The sequence below is a fragment of the Platichthys flesus genome, chromosome 14, assembly GCF_949316205.1.
Source record: "Platichthys flesus chromosome 14, fPlaFle2.1, whole genome shotgun sequence".
Taxonomy (NCBI): Eukaryota; Metazoa; Chordata; class Actinopteri; order Pleuronectiformes; family Pleuronectidae; genus Platichthys; species Platichthys flesus.
In genome coordinates, this window is record NC_084958.1 from 23,990,740 (window position 1) to 24,008,838 (window position 18,099).

The 18,099-nt window shown below is 43.4% G+C and overlaps 2 protein-coding genes across 2 annotated transcripts; both read right to left on the bottom strand.

The window, feature by feature from the left end:
* Positions 1–3,960: 3,960 nt before the first annotated feature.
* LOC133967904 (immunoglobulin lambda-1 light chain-like) lies at positions 3,961–8,898 on the bottom strand. Its single transcript, XM_062403601.1, has 5 exons — positions 8,846–8,898; positions 8,445–8,765; positions 7,342–7,398; positions 5,745–6,053; positions 3,961–4,333 (listed from the first exon to the last, which is right to left on the bottom strand). Exons 1-5 carry the CDS (start codon positions 8,886–8,888, stop codon positions 4,092–4,094), a joined length of 972 nt encoding a protein of 323 aa, XP_062259585.1. The 5' UTR covers positions 8,889–8,898; the 3' UTR covers positions 3,961–4,091.
* Positions 8,899–12,946: 4,048 nt separating this feature from the next.
* On the bottom strand, positions 12,947–17,221 carry LOC133967919 (immunoglobulin lambda-1 light chain-like). The gene is made up of 5 exons (XM_062403626.1): positions 17,163–17,221; positions 16,762–17,082; positions 15,673–15,726; positions 14,123–14,404; positions 12,947–13,349 (listed from the first exon to the last, which is right to left on the bottom strand). The coding sequence occupies exons 1-5, from the start codon at positions 17,203–17,205 to the stop codon at positions 13,078–13,080; spliced, it is 972 nt and encodes a 323-aa protein (XP_062259610.1). The 5' UTR covers positions 17,206–17,221; the 3' UTR covers positions 12,947–13,077.
* Between the last annotated feature and the right edge of the window lie 878 nt (positions 17,222–18,099).

Genomic DNA, 18,099 nt, shown 5'->3' on the forward strand with positions numbered 1-18,099 from the left:
TTCTAAATAAAAAATAGAGGAGTTATATTTAAAATATTAATATTAAATCATAACTTTAGTTGGTTAAAGTTCTCTCGGGCCACCACCCTTCACAGAAGGGAAAAGATAGCCAATTTATTGATTAAGATCAGTCTCATTTAGATCTAGTCCAATTAGATATCTCAATATTTTACTATTAAAGATTATATAATGAACAGTGAAGGTTATGGAGTTCTTAACAGTGTAACGGTCGGCAAGTTCACTTATGCAACATTAATGAAATAACATTTGTGATAGAAAACATTTATTATGAACATAATAAAATAATAAAACACAAATTACTGACAAGCGTCCTAAACTAAAACAAGGATGTGTATGTGAGTGTGTGTGTGTGCATGTAAATAAGGGTCTCTCAAAATGGTGGACAATGTTTACACCTTCTTCAGCACGCTTTCAAAATGGTCGCTGACCCCCTCAGAGAGCAGCCCCCCCCCCCCCCCCCCCTTTAACTAGGTTGAGTGGTATGCGTGCCTCTGTGTATGTTAATCAGATAATGAAAGTCAGAGAGAAATCCTGTGAAGAGCATATCTAACACTTAACTTTCAAATTACTTATAAACACAATATCACAAACACATATCAACCTTGTAAACACACAGAATCGGATAAACAATCTTGCTTAGTCTGGTCTAATTATTAAGCCCAGTGAATGTTACCAGTCCGAGGGAAAGGGGAAAAGAAGTTGCATTGCAGTTCGCAATTCTGTGACGTCTCCTGGCTTTGTGGTCGTAGAGTTCTACGTTCGCAATCTTCGGGGAGAGTGTGGCCTAGGGGATAGAGCGGGTGCTCTGCAACAAGAAGCTTGCCGGTTCGAATCCCACTCTATCCCATCTGCATGCCTAAGTGTCCTTGGCAAGATACTGAACCCCTTGATGGCCCCTCATAAAATGATGAGTGTTCTAAAAATGTAAGTCGCTTTGGATAAAAGCGTCAGCTAAATGACATGTAATGTAATAATGTAATGTAATCTCTCTAGCTGTGCTCGGATGCTGGTTCGAAATCCTGCAGGTCATTGAGTCGCTGCTAGGAGTTTGTAGAAGCTTGATTTGAGAGGAGGTTTCCTTGAGAAGATGAGTTGGAAAGCTGCACATCTGACCTCGGTTGTTGGTTGGAAGAGAAGAAGTGCTGGAGCAGCCCTTCATTATTGACCAATCAAATTATACCTACTGTTATAAAATATTACAACCCCCCTCTGTGCGGTGTGACTCGTGACTGCCCGGTGCCACTAGTGGGAAGTATTGCTTCTTAATAAATACTTGTTGAACCAAACCGAGACTGAATCTTCTCATAATTTGGGATAAAAGAACATGACAGATGTCATCAAGTGTCCAAAAGCTCCACATTCAACCTCCAGTGGACACTGAGTCATTGACACCAAGTGTCCAGATCAATGTCTCCGTGTGCACAGTGGGGAGTCGATTCCCCTTTGACCTCCTGTTCAGAGAAGCTTCTCTAGTTTGACGTAGACGCCTTCTCTTACTCCTGGTTCAGACCATCTGTCCTCCATGGACAGCATGTGGACAGTTGTCTTCAGATGAACGTCCCTTGTCATTTAGAGGTGGATGGCTGTAAAGACAGAGATCGCATTTAGATTAAAAAACCTCTAGTGGAGGGGAGATGCGCAAATCACACGTGTTCGATTTGCGCACACACCGGGCGGCACTTGCCTGATTACGGCACGTGAGGTGAGTGAGCACGGGTGAGGAAATAAAGGTCCGCGATTTCCGGCCGGGCTATGAAGGGTTTGTGCATTGGAGGACACGAGAGCACGCATTGGTATGTTATTTATATTTTGAACTAAGGTGTAGTTTGCACAATGCGTATGTTTCTGGCACTTTTTCCCGTTTGTCATGTCTTCTATGTGACAGCGCATGGGTCGGCGCAGACGTCCTTACTGACGTCTTGAGCACGTTTGGTGGAGGCGCACATGGTGAAAATGTTTGTATGGAAGACCATTGTTGTTTTACATCATAGTGATATTGTAATTATATAGATTTGTTTATGATATCTAACAGATATTTGGATTTGATTTAAATGTTTGATTAGGCATTTTGATTTATTTGAACTAACTTGATTTAATTTGTCTTTATCAATAGGTTTTCAACCTAATCCTGATCCTAATCCTAAATCCGAATAAGACTACGGAATGTTTGTTGGTCATGTTCAGAAAGATTCATGTTCAATAAAATCAAGGAGAAGGATTTGAGCTGTCCTGCGTCCTCTGTGTAACAGTGCCATTTCAAGTTGGGCAAGCACAGATTAAAACATCACCCAGATAACTTGACAATGGCTGAGTCCTGACCTGAGGAGCTCTCCTGTGCCATGTGATGAGCAGGACTGGTTGAGTCCCCAGGTCCGAGTGTCCCTCCCTACGTCCAGCTGCATGTGGGACGTGGTGTTGTCCTCTGACGTCCAGTTGACTGTTGGACACTGGGAGTGTTGGTTTCATGTTCATTTGACTTTCTCAAGCACTTTGGAACTTGGTTCTGAGAAGTGAACCAATTTATTATTCATTCTAAAAGTAAGAAATGCAATGAGACGTTTCACAGTTTGTTTCATTCAAAGAATAAATCAACGTTCTTATTCCAACTGAGCTTGATATAAAACCATCATAAAAAATAAATGTACCACTGTGTTAATGTAACGAATGAAAGGGACACAACAACAACAACAACAACAACAACAACAACAGGATCCAAACAGTTTTCAAAGACAGAATATAACAGATTTCCTGTTGTGTATTTGTTATTAATGTTTGATCAGAGCTGATGAGTCTCTGAGTTGAAGTTGTGTCTCACGGTCTGAAGCTGGAAACTGTCGACGTGTTGTTGAAGTTAAAACCTCGACAGAAACCACACAACTCAACTGTCGACGGCTGTTTGTCAAACCACCACAACAGATTGATATCAACACACACACACACACACAAACACACTCCTGACACCGCTCAGCAACACACACACACACAGAGACACACAAACACACTCCTGACGCCACTCAGCAACACACACACACACAGAGACACACAAACACACTCCTGACGCCGCTCAGCAACACACACACACACAGACACACACACACACAGCGTCACACAAGGCAACAACTTGTCCTCATGATAAAGATAAAACCTGATTGTTAAAAACAGAAAACAGAACCAGGATGAATTTCTGTCCCAGTTTCCAGACGAAGCTTCATGAGCAGAGACCAACGAGGTTCAGTTCATGAGACGTCTTCACTTTGTTATTACATTGATCTCAATCTAATGAAAATCTTTGTCCTCAAACATCTGGATATTTCTGCCTCTATAAGTTTGTAAAGTTCAGCTCCAGTTCCTCTGCAGCCGACAAATATCAATGAGAGTAAAATCAGGCTATAAGCAGAATAACTACAATAATTAGGCTAAACTGTGAATTTATAACAAAAATAAGTTTTAACAGCAAAGTGTTAACAGTTGATCTCAATCGTACTGAATTACAGTAATAAACAATCCTTTATTTATGAGGAAAAAACTTGTATTTAGATTAAGATATTTTTTAACTTCTTAACATTATCTGGATTTTACTTTTATCAACTGGAAATCATAGTTTCAACAGAAGAAATTCTTACTTTTGTATAAATTACTAGTAAATAAGTTCATTCAGTTATTAATTTCTGTCCTAGAGGATAAAAAACTGTGCATGCTTCACTGTTAGTAAATACATGTATTTATAAAACAATATGTTTTTCTAATTATATAACGGTTGTGTTATTTTTGTTCTTTGTATTTAAACCATTTGTTTTCTCGTTGCGCAGCATAAAACACATTAAACCAGTTTTTAACATGTTTAAGTCATAATTCATGCAACACAGGGTTAATGTGGAAAGAGCGTCAGTGTGAATTATTATTGATGCACAAAGACGAGGAGTCAGTTCACACCAGATGTAAAGGAGATGAGATGTGTTTTATTTTTATGTTTAATGTTTTCAGAATAAAATCTTTATTTGATACTTTGCAAAGTTACAGTTCAGATGAATGTTTGCAGTGAAAGAGAAGCAGAGTGAAGTGAACAGGAGTCAGTGAGAAGTTGAAGCTGCTGCAGGAAACTCCGTGGTCTGGTGAGCAGCGGCTGGACGCTCCCTGTTCCTCAGGATGTGGATCAGAGCGAGTCCACCGCAGTGAACCAGACTCTTCACCATCAGCAGCGTGTAGAGCAGCCACAGCAGCTTCACCTGCCGCTGAGACCAGGCCCAGGCCGCCGGAGGCGTCTGTGGTGGAGGCGTCTGTGCTGGAGGCGTCGGTGCTGGAGCCGTCAGTGCTGGAGTCGTCGGTGCTGGAGGCGTCAGTGCTGGAGTCGTCGGTGCTGGAGTCGTCGGTGCCGGAGTCGTCTGTGCTGGAGGCGTCTGTGATGGAGCCGTCGGTGCTGGAGTCGTCGGTATTTGAGTCGTCTGTGCTGGAGTCGTCTGTGCCGGAGTCCTCTGTGCTGGAGTCGTCGGTATTGGAGTTGTCTGTGCTGGAGTCGTCTGTGCCGGAGTCGTCTGTGCTGGAACCATCGGTATTTGAGTCGTCTGTGCTGGAGTTGTCGGTATTTGAGTCGTCTGTGCTGGAGTCGTCAGCATTTGAGTCGTCTGTGCTGGAGTCGTCGGTGTTGGAGGCGTCTGTGCTGGAGGCGTCGGTGCTGGAGTCGTCGGTGCTGGAGGCGTCGGTATTGGAGTTGTCTGTGCTGGAGTCGTCTGTGCCGGAGTCGTCTGTGCTGGAACCGTCGGTATTTGAGTCGTCTGTGCTGGAGTCGTCGGTATTTGAGTCGTCTGTGCCTGAGTCGTCGGTGCTGGAGGCGTCGGTGCTGGAGTCGTCGGTGCTGGAGGCGTCGGTATTGGAGTTGTCTGTGCTGGAGTCGTCTGTGCCGGAGTCGTCTGTGCTGGAACCGTCGGTATTTGAGTCGTCGGTGCTGGAGTCGTCTGTGCTGGAACCGTCGGTATTTGAGTCGTCTGTGCCTGAGTCGTCGGTGCTGGAGGCGTCGGTGCTGGATTAGCACAAACCACTGAAAGAATCCAGAAGTCGGGCTCAGTCCTCACATGAGTTTTCAGAACCTGGTCTTTCAGTTTGAAGGCAGAACTTCTCTCATCTTATCTTTTATGTTCATGTTTTATAAAGCTGTCACTCAAAACCCACATTCACTCTCAGACAGACCCTGCTTGCACTCAGATATTTTGCTGCTTGCACTCGGATGTTTTGTTGCTTGCACTCAGATGTTTTGTGTCTATGTCAGCTCCAGCTTCAGCTTTTCCTCGTGGTCACGTTGCTTCTGTTCACGTGAAACTTCTGCTCTCAGATTGTTATTTGCAACAAATCTGTCAAAATGTCCCGACCAATAGAATTCCAGGTGTAATATTAACAAATGAAATTGTCCCGTCCTTGTTGTCAGTGCGTTAGTGTCAACATCTGTGAGCTAGCGGACGGGCGGTTGATTTAACCAGGTTCACGTCCTCAGGCCCTCCGCGGCTTCATGAGGACTCCGGCTTCCTGTCAGAAGTAGAGCTGAAGCTGAGATCCTGGTTCTTGCCTCAGTTAGAGCACAAGCGGAGGCTGTTTGAGTGCAAGTGCAGGGTTTTGAACGAAAGCTTCACAAAATGTGAAATCAATAAGTCCTGCTCTCAACCTGAAAGTCCACGCTCTGGAATAAAGACACAGACACATGAAGCTCACCACAGTCACCAAACCTCCTTCACCTTGCTCTGCCGGGGCCTCCACTGCGCCTCCCTCATGCCTGACGTGGCAGTGGTAGTTGTATGTGTAGTTAGCGTGCCGGTCGACCACCATGATGGCGGCGGTGCGTCCTGCCCCTCTGAGCTCCAGCTGCTCTCCATCATCAGAGGACAGCGTCTCCAGAGGACCACCCTCCCTCTGTCTTGTCCAGGAGAACTGGACCAGAGGAGGAACCATGTTGGAGGCCACACACAGCAGGGAGCTCTTCCCGTCCAGGGCGGCTATGGAAGCTGCCGGGTACACGCTCACCACCGGAGTCTTCACCGGCCGATCTGACGTGTGACAACACACATGCACATGAACACAACTCTGCACTTCACAGTCTGATCCTGGAAACACCTCATCGATACTTCACAGATAGATTCAGCTGCTGCACGGCATCGCTCCACATCTCAGATATCATCAGAGCCACAGCCGCTCAACTTCATCTGATCATAGATTTATAGATTTATCTCTGTTACTATCATATTGTAAATGTGTGTACATGTTTTATCATTTAAAATACAATGAAAGATATAAATATTACCGGATTGTGTTGCTAATACACAGAAAACATTAATGTTCACGTAATTTGTTGTTTATTACAAAGTGTGAAGGTGTAACTATCTTTTATACTGAGACAGATACATACGATTTGTTTATACATATTCAAATGTACATATAAAAATATGTATTTTATGTCCGTTAAGTATTAAATATTTATAATTGCATGATGATGTTTTTACACTGAAATGTTCCCTCATAACTTTAAAAAAAAATTCTACCTCGAACCAAATATAAGTTGTGGTACAAAAAATATTTAAGTCATATTAAGAATATTATCATAATACAAATATTTGGTATATGATGAAAAAACATTAGTTTATTGACAAAACTATTCGTCTTTAATTTATTTCAAATATATTTCTCATCATCATTTGTAACCAAAAATACACATTCACCATTAAAGGGCAATTGCATTAATCTGAAACACATCTTTAACATTAAATACTAAATGTATTTTCCCTGATTTAGTAAAATATATAGATTGATATATATCAGCAGGCATTATATTAAAAACCTTAATATCAGTCTGGTATTTTTAAGCAACTTTCATAATTATTTAAGTAGATTTTATGTTATCATGAAAATGATGATTTAAATTAAAATATTCATCTTGAGACGAGAACTCAGTTAATTGATCTTATTTTTGAAAGTGGAAAGGTTTCTGGTTTCAGATGAGATGTATCGAGTCGTCTCAAAGCGCTCGGGGCTGAAGGTTCCACGGACGCTCGTGAAGCTGTGAATTTATTTCAGGAGAGGAAAGAAAACTCAGATTCCTTCGGCAGCAGCTGAAGAGAATCCAGAAAACGTTTGAGACTTTTAGACTCTGAACAAACCTGAAGCAGAAAAAGAGGATTGTGTCTGATGTGCAGCGACATTTCACTGTCACACGTTTGTTCATTTCAGAAAGTCTGAAAGAGGAAGTTTGTCCCAACGAGGAAAAATCAAACATGCTTCAAATCCTTCATCACATCTTCAACAATGGAACCAGTGAAGAGAAATAAAAGAGTTTCTTACCAGTTACGAACAATTTGGTTCCTGAGCCGAAGATGAGGACATACACAGTGAAAGAGACTCAGACAAAAACCATCTGAGCTCATGTTCACGCCAACTCAACATTCATGTTCCCCTCAGGATGAACCGCACTGACTCTGATGAGCCTCAGACTTTTCATGTAGCGCCACCATCAGGTCAAACGTTATTCTGTCCAATACTTTCAGAACTCAGCTGGTCTTTGTGTTTCGTTATTATAAGCAAATATCAGCATGTTTGGTTTATTGGCGGGTAAAGGGTTAATGATGTCTTGATGATGTCATGATGATGTCATGATGATGTCATGATGACATCATAAAGTGTAGCGACCAATAAGATGACAGACGCAGCTCATCAGGATTATCCAATCGTTCATCATCATGAACACTTTCTTTCTTCTGGATCAGCAAAGTGTTGGTGTGAAGGTTGAACTTTGAGGGATAACCTGATCAAAGGTCAATGGTCAAAGGTCAAAGGTCAAGGTCACTGTGGCCTCACAGAACATGTTTCTGTTCTCTTTAACACGTTTCCATAAAACAAGTCTTTAGAGAATTTCTTCATATTTTAACCAGTTATCACTTGGACTCAAAGATTCAATTATGAGACTCCAGAGGTCAAAGGTCCCAGTGACCTCATGTTAATGTGCGGGTCACATGTCCCAGCTGGAGGGACTGAAGCTGCCTGGTTGGTGGAGGAACACCACCACAGCTCAGTGGTTCTACTTCTTCTTTGTCCTTTTCCACCTGAGCCCTGAACGTTAGCGGTTCTTTCTTCTGGATCAGCAAAGTGTTGGTGTGAAGGTTGAACTGTCAGAGTTCTGTCACAGGCCCGATTCCTCCGGCCGTCCAATCACAGAGAACCAGCTGGAGACGAGACTCCTGCTCTGATTGGTCTTTAAAGGGCGGCGATGGAGAAGGTTTGTCTGAGGAACGACAGCAAACCTGTGGAGACGTGGCTGAACGTACGAGTCTTTAGAACAGAAGGTGGAGAGCAGCTGTCGGTGGAGGGGAGACATGTGACCCTGTGGTTTACTTCTCCCACTGCTCCTCATACTGGTTTTTGTTCAGGCTGCACACATCATGTATCACTGTGGGCTCCAGACCCCCAACGGGCGCAGTAGTACGTGGCTGCATGAGAGGGTTTAACTTTCTTTATCTTCAACTCACAGCTGTTCTGTTTAATCTCAGCTGTGAAGTCGTCTTTCTGAGGATGATTGTAATCATTACGAATTTCACCATCACTTGTATCAATAGCAAGAATCTGTGTGAACGTTCCTGTGTCTTTCTTCTGAAACCATCTTATCCAGCCACTCTGATCAGTTCCTCCACAGCTGAACGAGGCCTCTCCACCATCTCTACTGGTCAAAGACAACTGGTCCTGAGTCAGCTCTGCTGCTGTGGCAACCAGTGCTGTGGACAGACAGATGGACGGAGGTGAGTGTGGAGGTGAGGTGGAGCTTGTGAGCCCCTGATTGGCTGGAAACACTCACCTGAACACAGGCAGCACAGAGCAGCCCCTGGGAGGAGAAGCATGTTGTGGGGGGGGGGGGGGGGGGGGGTTCCTCGGGTGGACCTGAGGAGAAGTGGCGCTCTAATGAGGACGAGCTGTGAGATCAGGTCCTGGAACCTCCCATCAGCCCCTGCGGCCCACAGAGGAGGAGGAAGCCGCTTCAGCTGAAGCTGTCGTGTGGTTTTCTGACAAGGGGGGGGGGGGGTGTAAAGAGGAAACTAAAATAATAAACTGAGTTCAGCAGTGAAACGATCATGAGGGGAACGTTATGAAACTTCAGTCTCTGACACGCTGCTCGTGGTGAAGCTTCAAATGTCTGCTGCTGAAAACAAGATGGAGCTTCATGTGTATGAGTTTGAATATATTTATAAATGTTTATATTTCATCTTCAAAGTCTTTTAAATTCACTTTACGATGTTTAGATTAAAGATTAAACAAAGGAAACTGAACGAGCCTCAGAACATGACGCCTTTAGGCCTTCAATAAATTCTAAATAAATAATAGAGGAGTTATATTTAAAATATTAATATTAAATCATAACTTTAGTTAGTTAAAGTTCTCTCGGGCCACCACCCTTCACAGAAGGGAAAAGATAGCCAATTTATTGATTAAGATCAGTCTCATTTAGATCTAGTCCAATTAGATATCTCAATATTTTACTATTAAAGATTATATAATGAACAGTGAAGGTTATGGAGTTCTTAACTGTGTCACGGTCGGCAAGTTCACTTATGCAACATTAATGAAATAACACTTGTGATAGAAAACATTTATTATGAACATAATAAAATAATAAAATACAAATTACTGACAAGCGTCCTAAACTAAAACAAGGATGTGTATGTCAGTGTGTGTGTGTGTGCATGTAAATAAGGGTCTCTCAAAATGGTTGACAAAGTTCACACCTTCTTCAGCACGCTTTCAAAATGGTCGCTGACCCCCTCAGATAGCAGCCACCCCCCTTTAACTAGGTTGAGTGGTATGCGTGCCTCTGTGTATGTTAATCAGATAATGAAAGTCAGACAGAAATCCTGTGAAGAGCATATCTAACACTTAACTTTCAAATTACTTATAAACACAATATCACAAACACATATCAACCTTGTAAACACACAGAATCGGATAAACAGTCTTGCTTAGTCTGGTCTAATTATTAAGCCCAGTTAATGTTACCAGTCCGAGGGAAAGGGGAAAAGAAGTTGCATTGCAGTTCGCAATTCTGTGACGTCTCCTGGCTTTGTGGTCGTAGAGTTCTACGTTCGCAATCTCTCTAACTGTGCTCAGATGCTGGTTCGAAATCCTGCAGGTCATTGAGTCGCTGCTAGGAGTTTGTAGATGCTTGATTTGAGAGGAGGTTTCCTTGAGAAGATGAGTTGGAAAGCTGCACCTCTGACCTCGGTTGTTGGTTGGAAGAGAAGAAGTGCTGGAGCAGCCCTTCATTATTGACCAATCAGATTATACCTACTGTTATAAAATATTACAACCCCCCCTCTGTGCGGTGTGACTCGTGACTGCCCGGTGCCACTAGAGGTCCAGGGTGGAAGGGGGGGTGGGGGGGGCGTGCGTTGGGTGCCCATTGCTTTGCTGTAACTTTTCATTCCTTTTTATTGCTTCTTAATAAATACTTGTTGAACCAAACCGAGACCGGCTCTTCTCGTATTTGGGATAAAAGAACATGACAGATGACAAGTGTCCAAAAGCTCCGAATTCAACCTCCAGGGGACACTGAGTCATTGACACCAAGTGTCCAGATCAATGTCTCCGTGTGCACAGTGGGGAGTCCGTTCCTCCTTCACCTCCTGTTCAGAGACGGCTTCTCTAGTTTGACGTAGACGGCTTCTCTTACTCCTGGTTCAGACCATCTGTCCTCCATGGACAGCATGTGGACAGTTGTCTTCAGATGAGCGTCCCTTGTCCTTTAGAGGTGGACGGCTGAGTCCTGACCTGAGGAGCTCTCCTGTGCCATGTGATGAGCAGGACTGGTTGAGTCCCCAGGTCCGAGTGTCCCTCCCTACGTCCAGCTGCATGTGGGACCTGGTGTTGTCCTCTGACGTCCAGTTGACTGTTGGACACTGGGAGTGTTGGTTTCATGTTCATTTAACTTTCTCAAGCACTTTGGAACTTGGTTCTGAGAAGTGAACCAATTTATTATTCATTCTAAAAGTAAGAAATGCAATGAGACGTTTCACAGTTTGTTTCATTCAAAGAATAAATCAACGTTCTTATTCCAACTGAGCTTCATATAAAACCATCATCACAAATAAATGTACCACTGTGTTAATGTAACGAATGAAAGGGACACAACAACAACAACAACAACAACAACAACAACAACAACATCAACAGGATCCAAACAGGTTTCAAAGACAGAATATAACAGATTTCCTGTTGTGTATTTGTTATTAATGTTTGATCAGAGCTGATGAGTCTCTGAGTTGAAGTTGTGTCTCACGGTCTGAAGCTGGAAACTGTCGACGTGTTGTTGAAGTTAAAACCTCGACAGAAACCACACAACTCAACTGTCGACGGCTGTTTGTCAAACCACCACAACAGATTGATATCCTGATAGCAACACACACACACAGACACACACACAAACACACTCCTGACGCCGCTCAGCAAAACACACACACACACACACAGACACACAAACACACTCCTGACACCGCTCAGCAACACACACAGAGACACACAAACACACTCCTGACGCCGGTCAGCAACACACACACACACACACACACACAGACACACAAACACACTCCTGACGCCGCTCAGCAACACACACACACACCGAACACAAACACACTCCTGACGCCGCTCAGCAACACACACACACCCACACACACAAACACACTCCTGACGCCGCTCAGCAACACACACACAGAAAAACAAACACACTCCTGACGCCGCTCAGCAACACACACACACAGACACACAAACACACTCCTGACGCCGCTCAGCAACACACACACACATACATAGACACACAAACACACTCCTGACGCCGCTCAGCAACACACACACACACACAAACACACTCCTGACACCGCTCAGCAACACACACACACAGCGTCACACAAACACACTCCTGACGCCGCTCAGCAACACACACACACACACACACACAAACACACTCCTGACACCGCTCAGCAACACACACACACACAGCGTCACAAAAACACACTCCTGACACCGCTCAGCAACACACACACACACAGCGTCACAAAAACACACTCCTGATGCCGCTCAGCAACACACACACACACAGCTACACAAAAACACATTCCTGAAACCGCTCAGCAACACACAAACATACAGCGTCACACAAGGCAACAACTTGTCCTCATGATAAAGATAAAACCTGATTGTTAAAAACAGAAAACAGAACCAGGATGAATTTCTGTCCCAGTTTCCAGACGAAGCTTCATGAGCAGAGACCAACGAGGTTCAGTTCATGAGACGTCTTCACTTTGTTATTACATTGGTTTAGTTGTTGGTTCAATAACAGTCACACACAATTTCAAAATGAATAATGCAGAATAACTGCAATAATTAGGCTAAAATGTGAATTTATAACAAAAATAATGTTCAACTGCAAAGTGTTAACAGTTGATCTCAATCGTACTGAATTACAGTAATAAACAATCCTTTATTTATAAGGAAAAACTTGTATTTAGATTAAGATTTTTTTTTTACTTCATAACATTTTCGAGATTTTTCTTTTATCAACTGGAAATCATAGTTTCAACAGAAGAAATTCTTACTTTTGTATAAATTCCTAGTAAATAAGTTCAGTCAGTTATTAATTTCTGTCCTAGAGGATAAATAAACTGTGCATGCTTCACTGTTAGTAAATACATGTATTTATAAAACAATATGTTTTTCTAATTATATTACGGTTGTGTTATTTTTGTTCTTTGTATTTAAACCATTGGTTTTCTCGTTGTGCAGCATAAAACACACTAAACCAGTTTTTAACATGTTTAAGTCATAATTCATGCAACACAGGGTTAATGTGGAAAGAGCGTCAGTGTGAATTATTATTGATGCACAAAGACGAGGAGTCAGTTCACACCAGATGTAAAGGAGATGAGATGTGTTTTATTTTTATGTTTAATGTTTTCAGAATAAAATCTTTATTTGATACTTTGCAAAGTTACAGTTCAGATGAATGTTTGCAGTGAAAGAGAAGCAGAGTGAAGTGAACAGGAGTCAGTGAGAAGTTGAAGCTGCTGCAGGAAACTCCGTGGTCTGGTGAGCAGCGGCTGGACGCTCCCTGTTCCTCAGGATGTGGATCAGAGCGAGTCCACCGCAGTGAACCAGACTCTTCACCATCAGCAGCGTGTAGAGCAGACACAGCAGCTTCACCTGCCGCTGAGACCAGGCCCAGGCCGCCAGAGGCGTCTGTGGTGGAGGCGTCTGTGCTGGAGGCGTCGGTGCTGGAGTCGTCGGTGCTGGAGTCGTCGGTGCTGGAGTCGTCGGTGCTGGAGTCGTCGGTGCTGGAGTCGTCGGTGCTGGAGGCGTCGGTGCTGGATCAGCAAAAACCACTGAAAGAATCCAGAAGTCGGGCTCAGTCCTCACATGAGTTTTCAGAACCTGGTCTTTCAGTTTGAAGGCAGAACTTCTCTCATCTTTCATGTTCACATTTTATAAAGCTGTCACTCAAAACCCAAATTCACTCTCAGACAGACCCTGCTTGCACTCAGATATTTTGCTGCTTGCACTCGGATGTTTTGTTGCTTGCACTCAGATGTTTTGTGTCTATGTCAGCTCCAGCTTCAGCTTTTCCTCGTGGTCACGTTGCTTCTGTTCACGTGAAACTTCTGCTCTCAGATTGTTATTTGCAACAAATCTGTCAAAATGTCCCGACCAATAGAATTCCAGGTCTAATATTGACAAATGAAATTGTCCCGTCCTTGTTGTCAGTGCGTTAGTGTCAACATCTGTGAGCTAGCGGACGGGCGGTTGATTTAACCAGGTTCACGTCCTCAGGCCCTCCGCGGCTTCATGGGGACTCCGGCTTCCTGTCAGAAGTAGAGCTGAAGCTGAGATCCTGGTTCTTGCCTCAGTTAGAGCACAAGCGGAGGCTGTTTGAGTGCAAGTGCAGGGTTTTGAACGAAAGCTTCACAAAATGTGAAATCAATAAGTCCTGCTCTCAACCTGAAAGTCCACGCTCTGGAATAAAGACACAGACACATGAAGCTCACCACAGTCACCAAACCTCCTTCACCTTGCTCTGCCGGGGCCTCCACTGCACCTCCCTCATGCCTGACGTGGCAGTGGTAGTTGTATGTGTAGTTAGCGTGCCGGTCGACCACCATGATGGCGGCGGTGCGTCCTTCCCCTCTGAGCTCCAGCTGCTCTCCATCATCAGAGGACAGCGTCTCCAGAGGACCACCCTCCCTCTGTCTTGTCCAGGAGAACTGGACCAGAGGAGGAACCATGTTGGAGGCCACACACAGCAGGGAGCTCTTCCCGTCCAGGGCGGCTATGGAAGCTGCCGGGTACACGCTCACCACCGGAGTCACCACCGGCCGATCTGACGTTTGACAACACACATGCACATGAACACAACTCTGCACTTCACAGTCTGATCCTGGAAACACCTCATCGATACTTCACAGATAGATTCAGCTGCTGCACGGCATCGCTCCACATCTCAGATATCATCAGAGCCACAGCCGCTCAACTTCATCTGATCATAGATTTATAGATTTATCTCTGTTACTATCATATTGTAAATGTGTGTACATGTTCTATCATTTAAAATACAATAAAAGATATAAATATTACAGGATTGTGTTGCTAATACACACAAAACATTGTCATCTATTTTGTTGCTTATTACAAAGTGTGAAGGTGTAACTATCTTTTATACTGAGACAAATACATACGATTTGTTTATACATATTCAAATGTACGTATAAAAATATATTTTTTATGTCCGTTAAGTACTAAATATTTATAATTGCATGATGAAGTCTTCCCTCATAAATTTTAACAAATTCTACATCAAGCCAAATATAAGTTCTGGTACAAAAAATATTTAAGTCATATTAAGAATATTATCATGAAACAAATATTTGGGATTTTATGAAAAAACATTAGTTTATTGACAAAACTATTCGTCTTTAATTTATTCCAAATATATTTCTCATCATCATTTGTAACCAAAAATACACATTCACCATTAAAGGGCAAATGTATTAATCTGAAACACATCTTTAACATTAAATACTAAATGTATTTTCCCTGAGTGAGTAAAATATATAGATTGATATATATCAGCATGCATTATATTAAAAACCTAAATATCAGTCTGGTATTTTCAAGCAACTTTCATAATTATTTAAGTAGATTTTATGTTATCATGAAAATGATGATTTAAATTAAAATATTCATCTTGAGACGAGAACTCAGTTAATTGATCTTATTTTTGAAAGTGGAAAGGTTTCTGGTTTCAGATGAGATGTAACGAGTCGTCTCAAAGCGCTCGGGGCTGAAGGTTCCACGGACGCTCGTGAAGCTGTGAATTTATTTCAGGAGAGGAAAGAAAACTCAGATTCCTTCGGCAGCAGCTGAAGAGAATCCAGAAAACGTTTGAGACTTTTAGACTCTGAACAAACCTGAAGCAGAAAAAGAGGATTGTGTCTGATGTGCAGCGACATTTCACTGTCACACGTTTGTTCATTTCAGAAAGTCTGAAAGAGGAAGTTTGTCCCAACGAGGAAAAATCAAACATGCTTCAAATCCTTCATCACATCTTCAACAATGGAACCAGTGAAGGGAAATAAAAGAGTTTCTTACCAGTTACGAACAATTTGGTTCCTGAGCCGAAGATGAACCACACAGTGAAAGAGACTCAGACAAAAACCATCTGAGCTCATGTTCACGCCAACACAACATTCATGTTCCCCTCAGGATGAACCGCACTGACTCTGATGAGCTTTGGACTTTTCATGTAGCGCCACCATCAGGTCAAACGTTATTCTGTCCAATACTTTCAGAACTCAGCTGGTCTTTGTGTTTCGTTATTATAAGCAAATATCAGCATGTTCGGTTTATTGGAGGGTAAAGGGTTAATGATGTCTTGATGATGTCATGATGATGACATAAAATGACATCATAAAGTGTAGCGACCAATAAGATGACAGACGCAGCTCATCAGGATTAACCAATCGTTCATCATCATGTGCTCTAACTGCTGATGAGTTCTTTATGAAACATCTTTACTACGATATAAAACGTTTTGACTTTGAGGGATAACCTGATCAAAGGTCAATGGTCAAAGGTCTCTGTGGCCTCACAGAACATGTTTCTTTCCTCTTTAACACGTTTCCATCAAACATGTCTTTAGATCATTTCTTCATATTTCTCCAGTTATCACTTGGACTCAAAGATTCAATTATGAGACCCCAGAGGTCAAAGGTCCCAGTGACCTCATGTTAATGTGCGGGTCACATGTCCCAGCTGGAGGGACTGAAGCTGCCTGGTTGGTGGAACACCACCACAGCTCAGTGGTTCTACTTCTTCTTTGTCCTTTTCCACCTGAGCCCTGAACGCTAGCGGTTCTTTCTTCTGGATCAGCAAAGTGTTGGTGTGACGGTTGAACTGTCAGAGTTCTGTCACAGGCCCGATTCCTCCGGCCGTCCAATCACAGAGAACCAGCTGGAGACGAGACTCCTGCTCTGATTGGTCTTTAAAGGGCGGCGATGGAGAAGGTTTGTCTGAGGAACGACAGCAAACCTGTGGAGACGTGGCTGAACGTACGAGTCTTAGAACAGAAGGTGGAGAGCAGCTGTCGGTGGAGGGGAGACATGTGACACTGTGGTTTACTTCTCTCTCCCACTGCTCCTCATACTGGTTTTTGTTCAGGCTGCACACATCATGCATCACTGTGGGCTCCAGAGTCCCAACGGGCGCAGTAGTACGTGGCTGCATGAGAGGGTTTAACTTTCTTTATCTTCAACTCACAGCTGTTCTGTTTAATCTCAGCTGTGAAGTCGTCTTTCTGAGGATGATTGTAACTCTTATCAATTTGACCATCACTTGTACTAATATCAAGAATCTGTGTGAATGTTCCTGTGTCTTTCTTCTGAAACCACCATATGTATCCACGCTGATCAGTTCCTCCACAGCTGAACGAGGCCTCTCCACCAATTGTCGCGGTCAAAGACAACTGGTCCTGAGTCAGCTCTGCTGCTGTGGCAACCAGTGCTGTGGACAGACAGATGGACGGAGGTGAGTGTGGAGGTGAGGTGGAGCTTGTGAGCCCCTGATTGGCTGGAAACACTCACCTGAACACAGGCAGCACAGAGCAGCCGCTGGGAGGAGAAGCATGTTGTGTGGGGGGGGGTCCTCGGGTGGACCTGAGGAGAAGTGGCGCTCTAACGAGGACGAGCTGTGAGATCAGGTCCTGGAACCTCCCATCAGCCCCTGCGGCCACAGAGAAGGAGGAAGCTGCTTCAGCTGAAGCTGTCGTGTGGTTTTCTGACAACTGGGGAGGGGGGGGGGGGGGGTGTAAAGAGGAAACTAAAATAATAAACTGAGTTCAGCAGTGAAACGATCGTGAGGGGAACGTTATGAAACTTCAGTCTCTGACACGCTGCTCGTGGTGAAGCTTCAAAAGTCTGCTGCTGAAAACAAGATGGAGCTTCATGTGCATAAATTAAAATAAAACTATATTTCCAACCACTTCTGACTACCGTGTTTTACTCACTCCTCTTCAGCCATTAGCGGTCCGGCATGGTGTGATGAAACCCCGCCCTGTCCACACACTTGATGGTCTGATGGCAATAAATGATCTGGGAATCAAATCAAAATCAAATCAATAGCAAAGCAGAGCAGAGGAAAGTAAAGTGTGAAGTTGTGTTTCTGACTCACTACGAGCTGCAGCAGCTGAACTCTGATCATAACTGAACGAACTGTCGCTCAAACAGTTGTCACCTGAACAAACACACAAAGACACACACTTTAATTCAAAAACTGCACAATGAAGAGCAAGACATCACACTGTAAATAAACATAACATCATCCCTGGTGGTATCGGTCGATGCAATTATAACTTGTCCTTTACTGCCCTCTAGTGTCTGTGCACAATAGAAAACATTAGTGACCAAGTTTAAAATAAATGCTTCACTTTCTGCGTCCGTCACACGATGTCGATTCTTGTTGCTAATTGCTCATTTTTCATCTCCATCTTGTTTTGATGACACTCATCTGAATTTAAGGTTG

Bases quoted from the DNA above. Each gene is read 5' to 3' on its own strand.
- LOC133967904 (XM_062403601.1), bottom strand. From the start codon at position 8,888: ATGCTTCTCCTCCCAGGGGCTGCTCTGTGCTGCCTGTGTTCAG. The intron at 8,766-8,845 runs GTGAGTGTTTCC...GTCTGTCCACAG, and splicing joins TCTGTGCTGCCTGTGTTCAG to CACTGGTTGCCACAGCAGCA. The intron at 4,334-5,744 runs GTGAAGGAGGTT...CGACGACTCCAG, and splicing joins GGAGGCCCCGGCAGAGCAAG to CACTGACGGCTCCAGCACCG.
- LOC133967919 (XM_062403626.1), bottom strand. From the start codon at position 17,205: ATGCTTCTCCTCCCAGCGGCTGCTCTGTGCTGCCTGTGTTCAG. The intron at 15,727-16,761 runs GTGATGCATGAT...TTTTTGTCTGAG, and splicing joins TTGGGACTCTGGAGCCCACA to TCTCTTTCACTGTGTGGTTC. The intron at 13,350-14,122 runs GTGCAGTGGAGG...CGACGACTCCAG, and splicing joins CCACGTCAGGCATGAGGGAG to CACCGACGACTCCAGCACCG.